Here is a 16,875-nt window from a genome sequence, read left to right as displayed (position 1 = left end):
CACAATAAAAAAGTTTAATAGTCATATAAATCACGTTGAAGTTTCAATGTGTTAAGGGCTGATTGTCCGCGTTAACTAAATATGGTGTTAATATGGTGAAACAATAAAACATGCGCGTCTCATACTGTAGGAAATCATTCAGCTTGACGAAAAGTTCCATACTAACACACTTGTGAACACACAAAAAAAATATGAATGAGAGTGTAAATTTCATATATTTGAATATAGGACACAGGTTTCAAAAGTTTACACAATAAGTGATCGACGGAAAAGAGTTCTACTATTTGAAAGTCCTAAGGTTTTAAACATTCTCCGAGAGATACGCTCGAGTTCATTTCATGCCATAATCTGTATCAGAGATGGAGAAAATGTGAAATCAATTTTGTCTTAATGATTCATTCTGGTACGATTAATATCTTGATTCCACATATACTGATCGAATTAACAGCAATCTCAGACTAGTCGACTCAGTGAAAAAAACATTGCTCATTAATTTTCTTCTCGTTGTGAATATTCTGATTGACTGATTTATTGAAAGATGTCGAGTAAATCAGGTTTTGATCACCACAGCACTGAAATCATTTATAAAATATGATTGAAGATTTATTTACTGCTAGGTTCACATTCATGTCCATGATCACCTCTGGGGCTGGCTTAAGATTGTGATGAAATAAGGGAAATTTAGTCCGCATTCACTCTGTGATTGAGTCTCCCGCCTCTGGCTGATTGTAGGTCCACTGTGAGGGCGTAAACATCCAAACCCTTTACACTGGTCTTACAATTTATTGTGTTGACTCTAAACCCTCCCCTCAGACCCGACGTCAATTAGTCCTCCCCAGTCCCACCAGGGCCGACTCTGACTCTCTAGTGTGAACGTAGTAATAGACAACGTTCACCACGTTCACCTGTAACCAGCTGCTGACAAGAATTTTACGCTAACAATTTTCATCCCTGACTTGAGTAGAGAATAGTAAATATTGGGATGAAACTTCAACCAGATTTATACTGTTCACTGTCTTTTGAAAACTGCTACCGACATAAACATAAGTATCATTATCATTCATACATCACCATATGATACGGACGAATAGAATAATCAATATTAAATAAACCAATAAGACATGACTCCGAGTATCATAGTTTATTCGTCCATTCTCCCGTTAGCCAAACTCTACACTGAAGTAATCACATCTGCCTGCAGTTGGCCATGATATGATCGCTTATCGCTGAATCAGTCATTGAACCATTTCTTCAGCTGTAAATTGGTCTTCTATGACTAGAAATCCTTATTGCACCATTTTATTGTTGTGATTACTGTTTTTGTAGTGTGAATCGTGGAATATTTGTTTTGTGAATAGTTTGAACGCGTAGATGTGATCACTATCAATTTATTTATGGATGATATCATTTCTATCATTGCAATCCATGATCATAATCCATGTAGTCTTAATGTCACACATATTGTGTCCTGCATCCACAATGCTATGTGCGTTGCCGGCTGTTGGATCATAATTTAACCTCTCGCTCGCGGGTAGTTTCAAGGGTCGTCATCCTTCCACTTCTCTTGGTATTCCTGGCTCTCACCCGTCGTCTGCTTCCATCGATGACTGTCCTCTGAGCGCCATTACGGAGAGCTTTCTCTGGGTCGTCGCGCTGCAGAAGTTCGTCAAGGGCTTTCATGTTTTGTTCCGGTGTGGGCTCTACTTTGCTCCGTCGCCTGTTGTTTTGGCTGGACCGTCTTTTCTTGGTATTATGAAAGCCCTGTAAACACACAAACAAATACACAACAATACAAGAATGTGTTACATGCGTACATACATAAACCGACAAATAAATACAAACGGAATTGATATTAAATCTCGCGCCAGCTAAATTCAAATGAATGCGGCATTGATTCAAGATTACTGGTTACCTTGGCGATATCACTTAACAATGAGTCGATGATTCGGGAATCTTCATCAGAAGTGTCCTCTTCTGTCACACTTTTCTGTTTCCTTTCCTCTTTCTTCTGCTCTTCTTGAAGTTTTTGCTGTTTTTCTCTTTCAATAGCTTTCTCTTCTTGAATCTTTCTTTTTCTGTTTTCCTGTCAACGCACCAAAATATTACTGTTTATGATTATGTGCAATGTATACTTGATTGTTTATGCATATTTTCTATTAAATATTTCATAATTTATAGAAACCAACATACGAATATGTTTCAAAAAGATTGGAATATTTTTGGAATTCCTGCCTGATAAAATGTGAAAATCAGCATATTTACTTTCCCTTACTGTACTTCATCTTTTCAAGTCTTTTCTATTGTTCGTAAAGTATTATTAAGTGACAATGGCAACATTTTCTGATCATAGCGTCTTGTAAAATCAAATTTGGTAATTTGTTTTTTGCAAATTATCCAATGGTTTTACATGTATTAGTGTTTACCATGTATAATTCCTTGGTTGACAGCAGGTTACACGGATTGTAGATTGCATACTTACTAACACGATCACAATGGTAACTATATATTCAGAAGAGCACTGTTTATAAATGTAACATAAAATAGTTAAAGTTACAACTTAAATTTGTCGAGTATTTTGAAATGGTATAAATTATCACTGACCAGACCAAATTAAAGTGTGACCTGTTTCAATACTCTTAGCCTGATTTCCTTCTACCTTACCTCTTTACATTGTTTAACGCAGCTCAAAAAGTTGTCAATGATCGAAAAGAATTCTTCAAGCTTGAAAGTTTTCACGTCTTCACAGAAATAATCAGCCAGGTCAAGGGTCAGCCGGTTAATTTCTTCGACAGACTTTTGTAAAATTACTCGTTCCTCCAATGCTTTCTGGGTAAAAGGAGACCATTTATACTGTATCATAAAATTTTTCAGATGAAATCCATATAAAAGAGCAGTGCTTTTTTCGACTCAGAGCATGTTACACAATTAAATAGGAACTGCACAATACAGAAATACAACTCCTTTTCGTTCATATTCCAGGATTCGTTGTCAAACTTTATTTTAGTTTTGTGATTTATTTCGGCAAAGAGAACGTTTTTATTTGGTGACTGATGGACCTTAACATGTCCATGTTATCAATTCAACATGTTCAGAATGGTAGAAAGCCATCAACCATTATCTAATCAGTTATCGGCTGACAAATCTCAGCTTACATCTAAGAATTCTCCCATTTGCTCTTTGATATCTTCCTCTGCCACTGACAGCTGATTCTCCATATCGTCCAGTCGTTTTGACAGATCATTTACGTCAGTCATAAGGGATTCAAGAGAGTGTCTTCAAAAGGGAAAGAAAACATACGTATCAAATGAATTCAGATATAGATTTCACTGGTCTACTGACGAGCGCCCTCTCAGTCGCCTAACATCACACACAGCAAAACTGTATCGATATGACGTTAGGCATAATCTATATTTAAAGTTGTTTCATGCCTTGTTAGGTAATATTGTCTAAATGATGCGGTGGTTAAAAATGAAGACTACTAAATACAAAAGGTTACCAAAGAACGTCTCCTATTTCTAGTCAAATTGCAAATATCTCGATCAAAGTATAAAAGTAATAGTTTGATAACTCACTTGCAAGCCTCTGACACCGGTCGAAAATCTTTCAGTAACTGAGAGTAATTCTGATGAGCTTTCTCTCCGAAGACGTCGACGAGGTAATGGAGTAAAGTCACCCTAGGTTTGTTGGCACGGGTGTCATGAAGCTTTAGAAGGGAAGCTATCTTGAAACCAACAGCGTTTCCGGCATAGCCACCCTGGTGAGAAAGCATGGAGATCGTTTAAGTCCTCACTATGCAGTTGATTTTCATTCTCGACTTTATTTGACATGTATCCAAAAAAACGTTCAACAAATTTCAGTTTGGTACTTACAAAGTTCATGTAATTACCCGTTGAAAGGACAAGTTGCAGGAAAATCTGCAGGGCTGAACTCTCCAATATACCTACGAGTCAAATCATAGTTGCAGTAAGTTGTGGTTCACAATATTTCCCCACAAGGCAATATACTGAAAAGGACGAGGAATGGGTTGGCGTGATCTCTTTGCTTCATGATAGATCGACATCTTCTAAAAGTAGTACTTTACATGGGATAGTTTGAACCGTGAAGTAAGTAAGGGGTCCGAAACATTACAAACTAGGTGTTCAAATGTTACAATATCTGCCGTCAGATTAAAACAACATATTTTCGGCAGCACTTTCCTTTCAATTGTATATAATAAATTGTAACAGACGCGGTAGATTCTTCGACAGAAGTGAAAGATGCCTTTAAAAGTTGTTTAATGCCCTTTCATGAATATGTAATTTTCTTTGGGTATGGAGCAATTTTTCATGTACTTACATTGGCCGCCTTTGATCACAGTCTTCAAGGTGGGCTTCAAGAAATTCAGTGTATTTCCAAATTCTTCTTTCATTAAAATGCAGTCTATTCTTAGTTCATGACTGGGAAAGAAAAAAACAACAATTTTGAGACTAGTACATGGGTGTCTACAGATGGACTGTAAGTTCTAGCAATTTCTCGTTGAAAGTTTTCTTTTGTGATCAATGAGCATACCTTCTCTTAGTAACAATAAATAACGAAACTAGGGACATTTGCCCTTCCTAGAAATGAAACAAATGTATACTATATACAAAGATGTGAATAGTTGTCATAGTTGCCCAATCCTTCACTGACCTTTTCAGCTTCAAGAGTTCCAGGAAAAACCCTTCAGCATTTCCCAGCTTTTCCTTGTCTCCAGTGAACGAAGTAAGCATATCAATCTAGGAAATAATGGAAAGAATGACGCAGTGAGTGGGAAAGTGGGCTGTACATTCTTCCAAACTGTGAACCAACTTCATAAACACTTGTGATTTGTTATAAAATTGCAGTTACGCTCACCTCTGATGAATCTGGCAGTAGTTTCTGTAAACCTCGTATTTTTTCGGTTCCAAATGTTACACCTTCACCTTTTCCGATCTTCTCGACAATTTCTTCATTGCTCATCTTGAACTGCTTCAAGAAAATATTGATGTTTAGGGTACGTTTGCCATCCAGCAGGTTGATCTGTGGAAAAGGAATCGCCAAAGCTGTTTATTTTTGTGAAGTGTAAAAAATCAGTGAAACAATCATAAAAAGTTTTCGACTTCCCGACCCGATTAAAATAAAAAGTTGAGTTTTTTGCTCGGTGTACGTATTTTAAGGCTTTCGTGGTTGTTATCTTCTGCCTGAAGTAATTTACACCGAACAACAAGGACGCAGAAAGAGAAAGAAATGAGCAATTCCCTACATCTGATTTTAAGATTGTCGGCTTTCTTCAAGAAAAGTGAGTAATGACACTGACAGATTGAAAGTTACTACGCGGGAAACTCTAACTCACTCACTCTCTCTCTCTCTCTCTCTCTCTCTCTCTCTCTCTCTCTCTCTCTCTCTCTGACACGCATATCACGCCATCGTTCCTTACTTCAGCCGGCTCGTCCTTCTGTTTTGTCTTCTCTGATCTAAACTTAATGCTGGCCGGTTTCTTCTGACTAAATAGTTCCTCTAGTTTGTTGTATTCTGGCAGTACATCAGGCTTGGTATCCACTATCGATATCAAATGCCAGATGTTTTTTGCTTTGATGATGAGAGAGGACGAGAATAAATCCTGTTTAATCTTACGAAACTTATTTTTCATGAATGTAAAAACAAATAAACAAGCTAATTCAGTTCGCCATCGTGCCGTACATTCATAAATCGGTAAATTTAAGTATTCTGCTTCCTGAAGAGGGAGAAAATCATATAAGATTGTAAAAACATGCGTTATCTCTGATGGTTATTATTTTCAGCTCGTACCAAAATCTTATATGCAATAATAAATATTCTTAATTTATTTAAATTCAATTCAAAATTTTACAACTTTACAAATTTCATGTCACCCCAGTATTCAACTACTCATTTCCGTTGAGAGAATACGATGATACGATGGTATAAATGTGATAAAAATCAAGCTCAGCCTAGCGAAATAATTTCATCGCAATTCAAAAGATAAGTGTATAGCATATTTTATTTCTACATGCTTTCACTTGTAGTGAAGCGGTTCGTAGAATGAGTACCGAGTGTCAAGTAAACGGCAAAGCAATAAAAAATCTTGCGTAAAATGAATATGCATAAAATACCTGTTAAAGATATTATATTCGGTGGTATCTTGGTCCAATTCAATACTTTCAGTTTCACTTTCGGCCTTGGAGCACCAGTAATGACATTTCCAAGTCCAGCTAATGAATACAGTGACATGTTTGGCATCGGGGACATTAGAACACCCGGTGGAGGAGGGGGAGGTGGTATACCACCTGGAAGTGGCATGGCACCAGGTGGGGGTGGTGGTGGTGGTATTGTTGAACCAGGAAGTGGTGGTGGTGGTGGTATTGTTGAACAAGGAAGTGGTGGTGGCGGTGGTATTGTTGAACCAGGAAGTGGTGGTGGCGGTGGTATTGTTGAACCGGGAAGTGGTGGTGGTGGTGGTATTGTTGAACCAGGAAGTGGTGGTGGTGGTATTGTTGAACCAGGAAGTGGTGGCGGAGGTGGTATTGCAGAACCTGGAAGTGGTGGGGGCGGTGATATTTGGGAACCTGCCGGTGCTGGCGAAGGTTTTTTTCCAGAACTTTGATTCGCAAGATTGTCGTCTTTCACACAATCGTCTTGGGATGTTGAATTCTCGGATGTAACAGCTGTTGTCGGTGTTGAAACATGCTTAGAAGCCACAGGAACAGCAGCATCTGCCTTGGAAAGCATTTCCTTTGACAGTGATTGACATTCAGTGCTTTCAGTTTTACCAATCACGTCATAGTCATGCTTTTCTTCAGGACTTGTTTTGGAATCCAATTTGCATTGCGTTCCCTTGTCGTCCTTCCTCGTCATTTCATGACTGATACTTGTACTCTGAGAATCTCCTCTTGCTGCGGGTTGCTTCTTATCAATATCAAGGAGATCTTCGATCTGCTTGGCGTTTTCAAGGACACTAGCATGTCTAAGGAATTTTTCTGTTGTCTGCCAGATCGTATCCGATAGGGGGCTGTCAGGTTCGAGTTGTAGAAAAAGCTGTAGAATTGACAACAGCGCCATCCCTTGTGGTGAGTCACTCACCTAAAAGAGTATGACAGTCAGAGAAGAAAATATTTTATTTCATCATTTGAAGTAATATGTACCACCCAAATTGAAAAAGTTAAACTCTTGCTAAACTTTCTTCAAGAAACCTCAACTATTCTTTCAAAATTAAGAATAGAAATAGGAAATCACCGTGCAAAGTTTGCTTCTATTTACCGATATTTTAAATTCAAAACGCCACCATCCCAGTATTAACTCAATTGAGAAAGATTTATTTAATCTGAAAGGAAAATGTGCCCACATAAGCGACAGATGATTTATTGCCTAGTTTAAATGGTACATTTATAGATTATTTTCGACAGTTTCGTCCTTGCAATATTATCATTTTGAAAAGTATTTAAGCAACGAAAAATGGTTCAGAGGGAATGTATCTGTCGGGTGAGTCTCTTTACAGCAATGACCATTGAGAAACGTGCGTCGGACACAAAATCCGAAAACTCTCCTGGTTTATCTACAAGACACGTGATCAAAATAAGACATGGACATCTCCAATCACACTTATCATCTGTAAGATAATCAAAGGGAAGAGAAGTTGTTTTGCACCTTATTAAAGACAGCATGGAATACATCAGTGGGATTGTCGATATCGATTCCTTCAGAATGTTCAATATCTTCGTCATCTGAAGCTTTCTCTTCGTCGAAGACGTCCATTTGTATGGACAGGTCAGAGTCTTCTTCGTGTCTAGCAATTTAAAAAGTGCAGAGAAATGTTACTATGAAGTGATATGTGCCTCAAAAAAGCTATTAACCACCTCTGACCGTTTCCAAAATCATTGCCATTACGAAAGCAAGGGTGGTTGGGATCGGATACTTCTCGCTGTTGAAGTTTCCATTTCTGCTCTCTTCGGATTGTGTCACGTGCACCTCTGATGGCTCAAGAACTTACCAAAGCTTAAAAAAATCATGGAAAGTTTTCATAAGAGTGTCTTTCAAATACAAGCATTGGATTATACTTCAAGGTTTTTGTGCCACCTTTCAAAGATATCCGTAACGTAAGCTAGTTTATTGCTACAGTTTTGACTTTCATTGCAAATTGAATGGCGCTGCCATTTAAATAATCTCACCTCAGAAAGCCAATGATATCCAGCAATCCAAGTCCGATAAATTCATTGCGTAACCTACGTCTTTCGTCGGCGTCATCGGTACCATGCAATAAGCTATTTATGAACCCCATCAGCGTGGTTGAGTACGCCACGTTCTCGGATGTTTTCAGTTCATTGATGACAACACTGAACCGATATCTTTGATTTTTGCATTTCTGATAAACAAGAGTAAAATGAAGAGACTATAGAAGCTATCACGTGATCACTGATCAAATGTATTATTCTTGAATTATGTATTATTATCGACTACTTTCAGCATGTATATATAATAACAATTTTTACAGTGATATACAATCTCTCGACAAAGTTTAAAAATCGTTAACTTTGTGTGCATATTTATATCCTCTTGGTTAGTGAATTAAAACATTAACGATAGAGCTGGAAAAAACAGATAAAAGTATCAACATCATCGCTACTTTTCCTCCGCTTGAAACTGATGACTGACTTTATGACAGTTTCTTTTGTCGAAGGAAGCAATCGAACCGCTTCCATAATTGTTATGAAAGACGCCCTCTGGAGTCAAAGAAAGGACCATGAGAAAAAAAGTCAGAAATAATGTTGACTCACGTCAGGTAATAAATATTTAGCTATTAGTATGTTCAAAATGGACAGATAGTGTCTGCCATTTCAACAGGACTAAATCCTTGATTCTTCAAAAATTATTTTGTCCTTTCATCAGCTTCGGCTGTGGCCTTCAAATATATCAGATATAGTCGTCGGAACTTCGCTCAAAGGTCGTATGGGACCCATACGACCAATGGCAACAATGTATCCAAGGCACAGTGGTGATTGATGAAAGTTAAAACATATCTGTCATTATCTATCATCGTATAATTTAAATGTTGCAGCTATGATGACGAGGTGCATCTTGATATCATGCACGAAATACATTGTTTGTAATCAAGAAACTCGCACAGGCGCAGTTCCGACGACTATATCCCTTTAACATACAATCTACTGACGACAGAAGAACTGATTGCTGTAAAAAATTTCAAACGTAAGCTTACTTTGTAAAATTCCAAGGCATCTACAGCCATGCTACAACCGTCAGCAGAGTACACCGACAGGGCCGATAAGATTTCAAACACCATTTTCTTGGTTGGGATACTTGATGTGTCAAGAGCTGCAAAAGATCGAAGATAGATATTTATGAATACATTTTATAAGCTCTATCTACGTAGAAAAATAAAATAACATACATCTATGCTATGTCTTACAGGCCTAGTATTTTGTATTTTAACATATACTCGACGGCAATAACTAACAAAATGCGTTTTTCTATGATAAACTATTTCATTTTTACCAGAAGTTGCAGCTCTTCATCCTCCAAGAATTCATCATACACTGTATTTTGCTTTGACAATTATTTACATATGGCTAGTTATGACTGACATGAAACAATTGTCACGAAACAAACCACGCGCAAGAATGCAACCATAGTCCCGCCACCATGTGCATTTGAGACTGTGCGGTATTATTTGGTCCCGTGTTCGGAAACATTCTTTTTGTATTGAAAAATGATACTGTCAGTTTACGCTGTTAGTTGGTTGATGTAGCTTAACAGACAAAAAATCTCGAGCTACACATCAATATTGAGGTGGTGAAAAGGACTGTGACATATGTAATAAAGTACGTCCATATTGGCCACGTAACAAACGGTTGGAACGCTTACAAAGATAGGAATAGCAGATTGCTCTTTGTTGTTTTGCTCAAGGACACGACTACGGCGACATCAAATTGTCTTCGCAGTGGTTATTATTGGCACGCACTGACATCACTAAATGTCATACATACATCACCACCTTCTATTGTATTCCAAATTAAAATGTCTCGTGCATATAACAGCTTCGTGTGATATTGTGATAAAATATTCAACGAAGACAATTACTGTGACATTCTTCACTGCTACAAGCCTGTAATTCTATTGAATTCACCTCTAATGGATGTTCATTGCATTACATAAGTGTGTCGCAAAATGCTCCCGGGAAAATGCTGTTGGATACTCCTAACACATACAGCAAACTATTGATTCTATGTTGGCAACGCAAATTTTCATCACCTGACTTAGAATTCAAATCTAGAATGACACAGAGCTTGCATGAATACGCAGTCATGAGATACAGTCACTTACGGCAGAGACACTGAGGGTACTGTCAGCGTACATCCACTGTGACCAACATTTTTACTGGAATGGATTGTCCGCCATGGTGTCTAACCACAAGCGATTGAATCATGTAAACGTATTTCACTGTGTATGGTGGTAGTAGCATGGACATTAAAACTGAACACAGCTTGGCATAGATATTCCATACACATTCCAACAGTAGGTCCAAACGATTAGAAAGGCGATTAAGACAATTCGGGTAAATACCCATTGGGCGATTAACCTCTATTAATGGGTCAATGTCAAGAGATGAGCATGTCATATGAAGTGGGTAATTTGACCATGCTTGACGTATTGATTCACCTCTACGGTTGACTTATCCGTCTCTCGTAAGTCACCCAGTACGTGCTTGCACGTACGTACAGGTACGCAAACAAACATATTCTGCGTAGACAAATTAACAAAATCACATTTACGCCCATAAACACATTAAAAGCTTGTTCACTCATGAAGGACACACCTTATTGGAGAAAATATTACGTAATATTGATCAAAGTAAACAACGAATGTTCTTGATTGTCAAAGTCCAGCGCCGATAGTAAGCAACACCTTATTATAGTTATTTTAAGTGGAAAAAGCAGCCCTTTTTGTAAAACAATAATGACCTCTGTAAAAGGAGCTCAGTGATGAATTTAGTGTCTTATAACCACAACAGGGAATATGTTACAAAGGAACTTACCTGTCGCTAAAGTTCTTGTGTAATGTTTTATTTCCCTAGTTTCTATGATAAAATCTATGCCACTCTTAGAATTGAGCACAGCCTTGATGCATCCAACACATTCAAGCTGAAGGAAGGCGTCCGCGAAGCTGGAATATCCCCTATCGCAGAGTCTTTCCAGGGATTCCAACAGCAATCCAAGTCCACCTAACTCCAAGAACTCGTCCATCCATTCTTTGGTACAGTTGGACAGTCGATGTTTCAGCCCAGCGTAGTTTTGAACGGTCGGCACACAGAGAAGTTTGACGCAGAGTTCCGTATGGCAGTTATCAAGGTTACACTGTTCATCATCCATTTCAGTGTCTGCAGAGTTTGTCTTCCAGCGTGCCAACTTGGACCATTGGTCACTAGCTCCGGACTCCATTCTGACAGCCATGATGATTGTTGTATGTTTGCGACACGCACTCAGATGAGTGCTGAACAAACAGAGTTGAATTCTCAACGAGTGTCGTCTGACTCGAATGACTTGCAATGCAAACGATCAGAAGTCTATGACAAGTCAGAGAGACACCAGAAAACCTACACAGCCAATCAAAGACCAACTCTACACCAGGGTGTCTATTCATGCGACACATAAAAGCGGAGCTTCCTCCAGAAGAGGTTGTAGCTATAGATCATTGCATTGTACTGCCACTCTCTCTAAAAGCGTGAGTGTGAATGCCTATGCAATGGGGAACTTTTGTACTGGTTGAGTGGTATCACATAATAGTGCAGGTATGCATACCACTTCCCTGTCATCAGACCTATCATGTCAAACAGAAGTTGATATTTTTGGCATCTCATTTAAAATCTGGTTATGTTCCAAGGTGAAACGACCATAAAGTTTAACATTTTATGCACATTCATCTCATAGAGACAAAAATCGTGAAATGCCATGCAATAGGCATTACGTAATGTAATTTAGGCAGGAATTTAGATTTTGTGGGCAGAGTTCTAATCAGCAGTGTTCCTCAATGGGTAAACATTTCATTCAATAATGTCGTTTCCCCGAAAAACTGCAAGTAGAGCTCATCATCATCATCATCATCATCATCATCATCATCATCATCATATATAAAAACAATGTGAAGACGAATAACTCCACTAACCTGTGTGTCACTGCGTACAAAGTTGTCGGCGAGGTTGTGACGTCACTTCCAGTATATTTAATAATCAAACATTAAAATGATCAAACGGATGTTTAAAATATCACATGGTTGCAATTCTTGCGGGTCTCTCAAGTTTTAGCGGGTTGGCAGTTTCATGGCAATGGTGTACTGCCGGTAACATCGCTCTTCAAGTGCGGTCGTTCAACAAGTGTTTACAACCATTTCACAGATGGCGGAAAGCGAAGCAAACGTTTATTAGTAAGATGAAAACTTGATTATGTTGCTCATGTATCCTTCTTTTTCTTTGTGTGTGTTATAAATTTATTATGTAAAGAAACTGTTAGCCCTCAGTATTGTATAACATACAAAATAATTTTTTGAGGTGGAGCCAAACTTGACCAGCGAAAAGCAATTTTTTTGACTCCAAAATTGCCATTTCAGTGTTGTGCTGTGTATTTCAGATAATCATGAGTAATTTATGTATTTTTTTGCTTCAATGGCAATAAACATGAATGAATGAATGATACAGATATTCACAGGACAAAGCTGACTGCTTTTGTCTGGTGTTATTGTACACAACCAGCTATGAGAAGCTCGAGTTAATGTGTATATACGAACCGACCCTACGAACGTGGTTAAACTCAGTAGATAGACACTAGATATTACAGTAGTTTGCATATAGAAAAGTATGTCACACAATTACTCCACGGACACGCCACTGATAATTCACCTTAATCATGACAAACGCTAAGATGTTACATGAACGTGTTCCAAAGATGGTATTTGATCCAAGATCAGGGATATTCTGCCTGGCTTAGCTTTTACGACGTAGCAAATCTTTCTCAGTATTGACCCAAAGATAACATTCAGTGCTGGAGGCGACGCTGTCCATACATGTATGTCGGAGTTGCGTATCTTATGAAAGAGCGATCTTGTCTGTCTTGTCGTACTCGTGGGTACTATTAACGACAGGCATGGCATCTACCAGTATATGTGAGAATACAAATGGATGATTTCAAGAGACAACGCCTAACCTCATATTGTAAACAAACGTCACGGTATTGTCTGCATTGAATCTTGCATCGGACATAGTGTGATACAATGGGCATGGAAAACGAACAAACAAAAGCCACTCAATCAACCATTAGAACAGTTAACCCTGTGAAAAAGAAAGAATTTCATCAGTCGACGGGGGCGCCATTACAACTTCGCAGATGCTAACTCACCATGTATGCAACAAAGATGAAAGATTCATCAAATCGTTCAAAAAGCTCTTGAAGTCATCATGCTACCTACTTATAGCAAAGTCCGTATATATAAATGACACCATGATGAAACCTACACGTTGAAATATCAGACGTGTCAATATAATTCAAACATCAGTTGTTTGTGAGTATTCCCAATTAAAGGCCCGTGAGTCATACCTTTTTACATTATTTTCATTGTCAAACTAGAATTTGTTGTGTCAATGTACGAACTTAGAGCTGTATAACCGAAAAGAAACCAATGCGAGAGTTTGAAGAAGACAGATAATAAACAGGTGCCCCACCCAAATATGGCGGCCTCCTAGCAAATATTATGCAAATACTGGTGGATATATGCATATGGGCCACCGTAGAAACAACAAATGACAGTGAAGTGTCTCTATGGTATTCTCTGTTTTCCCAGTTTGCGATATCACCGCTTTTAAATGGTGTGAAATTTGAAATAAAGGGAAAACTGACTATTGAACTCGCTTATTCAGTCACAAATGAATGTTGCTGACATGCAGTAAAATATAATATTGCTAAATATTTAGAATTTAAAAGAATATCTGAGTAAATTGGAAACTATTTTGAGGTCAAAACTTTAAGTAGTTGTAGTCCATAGGCTCTTTAACTGTAAGCATCTGATGTTAAGTGCTTGTGTTTTGTTTCTCGATGCGGTAACATCTGGTGTTTCGTCGATGTCATATCAACGACATTCAAAGTATATGGATCTTTATCTAAGATATATAGAAAGTCTCGGAGGAACGAGTTACATCCTTAACATAATTACTTGACCTTTGTCAACTCTGATTGAAGTACAAGAATAGCAACTAGATGTGAGATTACAAATGGATGATTTTAAGAGACAACGCCTACCCTCACTTTGTAAACAAACGTCATGGTATTGTCTGCGTTCAATCTTGCATCGGACATAGTGTGACACGATGAGCATGGAAAACGAACAAACAAAAACGACTCAATCAACCATAACAAAGGTTAACCCTATAAAAAAGAAAGAATTTCATTAGTCAATGGGGGCGCTTTCGAGGGCAACACCATAACTCATCATGCGTCTGTCGTTAGGCAACCGCCAGCAATTCCATACACGTATACATTACATGCAATCCTTGAAGGCTGATAGTGTCGCATCGCTTGTTCGAATTCTGCAATTTGAGTCTCTTTGAACGGTCTTATCACTATGTTCTGTCCTGCGCCGACGAGCACAAGTGGTTTTAGGGACTGTGATTACTGACGAATGGGGGCTTAAGTTACGCAAACCAAGTCAGTGAGTCGGGGCACAAAACTCCGCGAAGTGAAGAGAATATGGAGAGACTGCAGAAAAAAAGTAATCGCCCGCTAAGGGGGTCGAACCCTTGACCTTAGGATTAAAAGTCCCACGCTCTACCGACTGAGCTAACCGGGCTTCACAACCGTATTTGGAAACCTTTAAATTATAAAACAGCCGTTTTCGTTTTTTTGTATTTCTTTTGCAGGATAAAGCGAATATCCAAAATTGCAGAGAAGAGCTTATTATTAGCTCATCATAACGAAGTTTTGTTTTACATTGAACCACTGGGCAACTGATGACGTCATTCTCCAATATACAGAGACGCAATGGCCTTGAGCTTCCTACGTTGCTTGCCGTATTTGTCGACGATAGACAATTACCGACAAACTGACACAAAATATCAGGAAAATCTTTCGCTATACGATAAAAGTATTTTTAGATATTTACGTTTGTCCTGACGCCTCTCACAGGATTGAATTATGTCAAGCTCTTCCGCCAAGATGGACGTAGTAATTGTTCCACAGTGTCCGCCCTGGTGGAAGTAGTAATGTCCGTCTTCACCAAATGAAGTCTCTTATTGTACAAAGAGAACAGTGAACAACATGAATCATCATCATCATCTCTTTTAAATGGACAACTCGGGTACAAAAAGAGGCTGACGTCATCAATATTCACTGTGACTGGTTTTCAGAAGAATCACTGAAAGTATGAACCTGTTATGAAATGTCAGTGTTTAAGAATTACAATGAACATAAGATACCCTTAGTTGACGTATGTTTTAAAACATCGCGAAATGCCATCTCAATTTTGTCCGACAAGTGAATTATACCATTTTATGCAAAAAGAATTGTACCACGCATTGGAAAGCCTGGCTACCTAGTGAAATCAAATTGATGCCAGTCCGCAGTACGGTAATACGTGTACTTCAGAATATTATCGATAGACATCTACTTTTGTCAGCAGTACATTTTTTTTCAAAGTTGACAGAGCATGCATATTTCATATTTTTTACAAACTTTAAAATAATCATGATGCGCACGTTTTCAGATGACTAGGAAAAAACATGTTAATTTGTTTTTTTGGCCTTTTCTGCAAGCCGTCAATGACAAATCCTTGATCATACAAATCAAGACGTATGGGATTCTAAAGTATTAATATCATTACACAATGTGTGAGCCTATACCAACAGTTCTCCGTGATTCATACACACTGAGAGCACTTCTTGAACTACAGCAAATTTCCTGTGTAGACAGAATGCTATGGTCAATATTTCAAGAATCTTGCACAATAGTATCGATGCACATGATCTTCTGGATGCACATACAGAATTATTGGAAAATCAACCCTTTTTTTCCACGTAGGAACTTGCAAATTTGTAAATTGTTCACCAGATATTTTTGACAGCCATGCATAATTTTATAGATTAGGACTTCTGGGCAAATATTTAATTTCGGATGTGTTTTTTTCCTTAGCCCTCCTACAAGATCGTGGTATTTTGTCGGCCCCCCTTAATTTTTTTTTGGCACTGAGACCAGTTGCCCAAACGTATGGTTTTGATAGTCATCTTCATTTGCTTTCCTTCAAAAGAATTAAAAGGTACAAAAAACAGTTTGATGCTAGGATGTTGAAGTGTATGGGGTGAGATCAGTACCTAAACACTTAACATTATTTTATTATGATTACATTATTTCGTTTTCTCATTTTGTTTACATTTTTACTTCGTTTTCTCATTTTGTTTCCTTTTTTTAGTATATCATATTTACATTTTATTTCATTCTTTCATTGTTTTCATTTTTATATTATTATAATTACATTTTTTTTATTTTCTCATTTTTTTTGCATTTTTATTATATCATGCTTACATTTTCATTTTATTCTTTAATTTTGTTTGCATTTTTATTATATTATGTTGAAATAGTTATTTTACTCTTTCATTTTGTTTGCATGGTTATTTCATTATGTTTACATTTTGTCGTTTTTCTTTTTGATTGTTTTTACTATATTATATTGACATTTTACTTCATTAACATAATGAAATAAAATGTCGACAAAATTAATTAATGACGTAAAAATGCTAACATCATAGAATAATGCAAACAAAATTAAAAATGAAAAAATGCACACATAATGAAATAAAAATGCAAACACGAG

At 37.7% G+C, this 16,875-nt stretch overlaps 1 protein-coding gene and 1 non-coding gene across 2 annotated transcripts; both read right to left on the bottom strand.

Moving 5' to 3' along the window:
- Positions 1-196: 196 nt before the first annotated feature.
- LOC139132052 (inverted formin-2-like) lies at positions 197-11,730 on the bottom strand. The gene is made up of 15 exons (XM_070698440.1): positions 11,063-11,730; positions 9,227-9,342; positions 8,181-8,374; positions 7,660-7,798; positions 6,129-7,095; positions 5,435-5,586; positions 4,873-5,037; positions 4,669-4,754; positions 4,336-4,436; positions 3,870-3,940; positions 3,573-3,754; positions 3,153-3,273; positions 2,662-2,826; positions 1,913-2,083; positions 197-1,761 (listed from the first exon to the last, which is right to left on the bottom strand). The coding sequence occupies exons 1-15, from the start codon at positions 11,475-11,477 to the stop codon at positions 1,507-1,509; spliced, it is 3,300 nt and encodes a 1,099-aa protein (XP_070554541.1). The 5' UTR covers positions 11,478-11,730; the 3' UTR covers positions 197-1,506.
- Positions 11,731-14,786: 3,056 nt separating this feature from the next.
- On the bottom strand, positions 14,787-14,859 carry Trnak-uuu (transfer RNA lysine (anticodon UUU)). Its single transcript has one exon. It is a non-coding gene; the product is annotated as a tRNA-Lys (tRNA).
- Between the last annotated feature and the right edge of the window lie 2,016 nt (positions 14,860-16,875).

This window comes from Ptychodera flava, chromosome 4 (genome assembly GCF_041260155.1).
Source record: "Ptychodera flava strain L36383 chromosome 4, AS_Pfla_20210202, whole genome shotgun sequence".
NCBI lineage: Eukaryota > Metazoa > Hemichordata > Enteropneusta > Ptychoderidae > Ptychodera > Ptychodera flava.
Note: the sequence above shows the minus strand (reverse complement) of the source record. Positions and strands in the feature narration are given on the sequence as shown.